At 60.3% G+C, this 4,163-nt stretch overlaps 1 protein-coding gene across 1 annotated transcript in view; it reads left to right on the top strand.

Moving 5' to 3' along the window:
* The window catches only part of LOC103807837 (collagen alpha-1(I) chain), a gene marked incomplete at both ends in the record, with an annotated part of 11,353 nt that overhangs the window by 924 nt on the left and 6,266 nt on the right, over window positions 1-4,163 (top strand). The window contains 16 exons of the mRNA XM_009080587.1: window positions 614-658; window positions 899-952; window positions 1,171-1,224; window positions 1,355-1,408; window positions 1,571-1,624; window positions 1,730-1,783; window positions 1,873-1,917; window positions 2,196-2,249; window positions 2,358-2,402; window positions 2,582-2,635; window positions 2,938-3,036; window positions 3,124-3,168; window positions 3,249-3,347; window positions 3,597-3,650; window positions 3,742-3,849; window positions 4,101-4,149. Of these exons, the coding sequence (XP_009078835.1) occupies window positions 614-658; window positions 899-952; window positions 1,171-1,224; window positions 1,355-1,408; window positions 1,571-1,624; window positions 1,730-1,783; window positions 1,873-1,917; window positions 2,196-2,249; window positions 2,358-2,402; window positions 2,582-2,635; window positions 2,938-3,036; window positions 3,124-3,168; window positions 3,249-3,347; window positions 3,597-3,650; window positions 3,742-3,849; window positions 4,101-4,149 (967 nt within the window). The remainder of the gene's footprint in view (window positions 1-613; window positions 659-898; window positions 953-1,170; window positions 1,225-1,354; window positions 1,409-1,570; window positions 1,625-1,729; window positions 1,784-1,872; window positions 1,918-2,195; window positions 2,250-2,357; window positions 2,403-2,581; window positions 2,636-2,937; window positions 3,037-3,123; window positions 3,169-3,248; window positions 3,348-3,596; window positions 3,651-3,741; window positions 3,850-4,100; window positions 4,150-4,163) is intronic.

Raw genomic sequence — 4,163 nt, 5'->3', positions numbered from 1 at the left:
GGGGCACGGAGGGGTGTGTGAAGTTGAGTGAGGTGCCAGGAGTGCTTCCCATGCCGATGGTGCCACTGAGTGGTAGGAGATGGGAGGGATGGGGAGGGATGTTGGGCCTGGAGGGGATGGGGACAGAGATGGAGACAGGGATGGGGACAGGGGTGGTGTGGCAACGGGGACAAGGATGGGTGGCAGCAGGGACAAGGATGGATGGGGATAGTTGCAGGGATGGGGACATGGTTGGTGTCCCCATCACACTCATGGGGCGTGATGGAGACAGGGATGGGGACAGGAATGGGGTGAGAATGGGGACAAGGAATGGGTAGACATGAGGACAGGGATGAGGATATGGTGATAGGGTGTCAAGGGGGTCAGGGAACAGTTGGTAATGGGGACAGGAATGAGGTGGCAATGGGGACAAGGAATGGGTCGAGATGGGGACAAGGGAGTGGTGATGAGGACAGATTGGTGGGCACAGCAGTGGGATTGTGGTGGGATGGCAATGAGGCTCACTGGGTGCAGCAGTGAGGTGGCAATGGGGGCAGAATGGTTGGTGATGGGGACAGGGACAGTGACTGGGTGACAGGACACCCACTCATCACCCCTCTCTGTTCTCCCACAGGGCCCAGCCGGTCCCCGCGGTCTTCCTGGCCCTCCTGGTGCTCCTGTGAGTGTCTCCTCTTTCTCTCATCTTGATTTTGGGGACAAGCAGCATCCAAGGATCCTTTGGGGGGGGGACAGGTCCAGGGGGTGTCCCACCCTTCCTGATGGCTATGGAAGCACGTGGAGAAGTGTGTCCTTATGCCAGCATATGGGGTGTTACTGCCACTGCCACTGGGGATTTTAGGCCAATCTCCTCACTTCCTAACTAATTTTCTCCTTTTCTTTCCCCATTTTCCCCCCACAGGGTCCTCAAGGTTTCCAAGGTCCCCCTGGTGAACCTGGAGAGCCTGGTGCTTCTGTGAGTCCTGCCACCTCCTGCTCCAGCTGATGTCCCATGGGGATGGGGACAATGCTGCTGGTTCCCAGCCCTGGCTGTGGCCACACTGACCTTGCTCCAAGACATCTCAGCTGGGATCCATGGGAATGGGGCTGGCAGAGCCTGGCACTGCCCAGGGTGGGTGGCAGGGGACAAATGACACCCACAGCACCCTCACTGCTGCTCTGCCTCTCTCCTAGGGTCCCATGGGTCCCCGTGGTCCCGCTGGCCCCCCTGGCAAGAACGGAGATGATGTAAGTGGCCTGTCCATGGGGTCTCCCTTCCAAGTTTGGGGCCTGGTGGCCCTGCCAGCCCTCCCAGGTGAGCAGGCTGCTCTCTGCCTGGTTTGGGGACATGCCACCAACCTGGTGTCCTCATCCTTAGGGTGAAGCTGGAAAGCCTGGCCGCCCTGGAGAGCGTGGTCCCCCCGGCCCCCAGGTGAGATGCTCCCATGGGGACACAGGAGGGGACACCCCCACTGTGGTCTGCTGCTGGCAGAGCAAGGATGTGGCTCCAGCTGCCTATCCCCTTGGGGACAGGGTAATGGGGTGAGGGGACAACCCTCCCAGCATCTTCATGACCACCTCCTGTCTCTCCTAGGGTGCTCGTGGTCTCCCAGGAACTGCTGGCCTGCCAGGCATGAAGGGACACAGAGTGAGTCCCCCCTGCCCTGCTTGTGAGATTTAGGGGCACAGGGGACCCCTATATCAGCAAGGATCCCCTCCTGACCCCCTACCCCTTCTCCTTCCTGCCCCTCAGGGCTTCAGTGGTCTGGATGGTGCCAAGGGTGAGCCTGGACCTGCTGGCCCCAAGGTGAGGAGTGATGGCAGTGTCACCCCTATCCTGGTAATGTCGTTGCTATTCCCTCTGGAGTATGTCCTTCATGTTGTCCTTCCTCCTAGGGAGAGCCTGGCAGCCCTGGAGAGAACGGTGCTCCTGGACAGATGGTGAGTGCTGAACCCCTGGAGGGCATGGAGAGAGGAGCTGGTAGAGAGGGTACAGGAACTGGGGGGTGAGATGTGATGGGGAACCAACTCATCCTCAGGGATGCTTCCCCAGGGATGCCACAGGGAATGGGGTGGGAGGGGTTAAACCCCCTGGAAATGCCATCATGGAAAAGAGCAGGGGGAAACAGGGGCACAGGGATGGGAAGTGGCTCAGGAAGGGGTGAATGTCCTTCTTGGTGACCCAAACATATCCTAAATGTGTCCTGACCCCTCCATAGGGTCCTCGTGGTCTTCCTGGTGAGAGAGGCCGTCCCGGTCCATCTGGCCCTGCTGTGAGTATCAACTCTGGGCAAGACTGAGCACTGCCTGAGGGTGCAGAGGGGCTGGGGGTCACCTCTCCCACTGATGGGCATTACTTATGGGTGTCTCCCCTTCCACAGGGTGCTCGTGGCAACGATGGTTCTCCTGGTGCTGCTGGTCCCCCCGTAAGTAACCCCCAATCCCACCCACTCTCCTCCAGCTGCTCCAGAAGGAGATCCCATCCCAGCTCCACTGCAGATGGGAAATCCTGGATGGCAGCCAGGACTCTGCTGCATGGAAACCCTCCAGTGCCAGGTGTGGAGGTGGGATCCCTGCTCTGACTTGTGCCCTCTCTCCTGTTTAGGGTCCAACTGGTCCCGCTGGTCCCCCTGGCTTCCCTGGTGCTGCTGGTGCTAAGGTAGGACCTGCCTGGCCTTCTCCTGAGCTGGGAGGAACTGGTGGGAACTGGGAGTGTGGGATGGGGAGAAGGACTGAGTGTGGAATGGGTTCCCAAGCTCGAAGTGCTGTGGGCTGTCTGCTGTGGACTCTCTGCCTGTGTCTCTGGGACAACTGGGGATGACCCCAACCAAGTTCTGTGGGTATCTCTCCTGGCTTTGCCCCCATGGAAGAGGAGCTGCACATGAAGGGGAAATGAGCCATGTTATGGTGTCAGGGTAGCAGTCAAGCTCATGGCTCTTCCTCCCTCCTCTTCCTCCCTAGGGTGAAACTGGTCCCCAAGGAGCTCGTGGCAGTGAAGGTCCCCAAGGTGTCCGTGGTGAGCCTGGTCCCCCTGGCCCTGCTGGCGCTGCTGGTCCTGCTGTAAGTGACATCCAACAGCTCCTTGTCCTTTGCTCTCACATCCTGCTAGCCCCAGCATAACCCTCCTCCTCCTCTTTCTCTCCACAGGGTAATCCTGGTGCTGATGGTCAACCTGGTGCCAAGGGTGCAACTGTGAGTGTCCCTCACTTCCCCCTTCAGCTCCAGGGTGAAAAGCTGTGCTGCTTCTTCACACCTTCCTCTGCCTCTTCTAGGGTGCTCCTGGCATTGCTGGTGCTCCTGGTTTCCCTGGTGCCCGTGGTCCCTCTGGACCCCAAGGTCCCAGCGGTGCCCCTGGTCCCAAGGGTAACACTGTGAGTATCCCTGGACACCTCCACCCACTTCTTCCTGGGGTTGGATTCCTTCTTGTGCTCCAGCAAGCTGATATCCTACCTGGAGGGGTCTCCTCTAGTGTCCCCCTGCCAGGGCAGGATGGTGCTGGAGGTTGACAGATGCTGAGCACTCTCCTCCCTCTGAGGTTGTCGTGATGTGTCTTGGGGCTCCCTCTGTGTCCTCAGTCTGATGTTAAATGGCTTTTCCTTCTTCTCTCCTCCCCCTTCCAGGGTGAGCCCGGTGCTCCAGGCAACAAGGGTGACACTGGTGCCAAAGGAGAACCTGTAAGTGATCCCCCAATGTCCCTGTGAAGTCTCATCCTCTCCTGGCTCCAGCACATGCTGTGGATGCTCATCCCTTCACCCCCTTCCCCAGGGTCCTGCTGGTGTCCAAGGTCCCCCTGGCCCTGCTGGTGAGGAAGGCAAGAGAGGAGCTCGTGGTGAGCCTGGCCCTGCTGGGCTTCCTGGCCCTGCTGGCGAACGTGTGAGTAGGACCCTCCCTGTCCCATCCCCTCGTGTCCCTGTCCCCATCCCCATCCTCTTCCCCTCTCCGGCGGCTGAGCCTCCTGGGTGCTTGGTGACATCTCCAGCCCCTTCCAGTGGAACATCTCAGTGGGCCACCAGGCTACTCCCACTGCTGGCCGTGCCCCACACTGGTGCCTCCCTCCCCTGCACCCCCAAACCCCCTGAGGTCACCCCATGTCCCCACACTGACCCCTCTCTTGTCCCTGGCAGGGTGCTCCAGGCAGCCGTGGCTTCCCCGGCGCTGACGGCAGGGCGCGGCCCCCGGGGGGGGAG

Source organism: Acanthisitta chloris, unplaced genomic scaffold (genome assembly GCF_000695815.1).
Source record: "Acanthisitta chloris isolate BGI_N310 unplaced genomic scaffold, ASM69581v1 scaffold5628, whole genome shotgun sequence".
NCBI lineage: Eukaryota > Metazoa > Chordata > Aves > Passeriformes > Acanthisittidae > Acanthisitta > Acanthisitta chloris.
The sequence above is the reverse complement of the archived record's forward strand: the minus strand, read 5'-3'. Positions and strand labels throughout refer to the sequence as shown.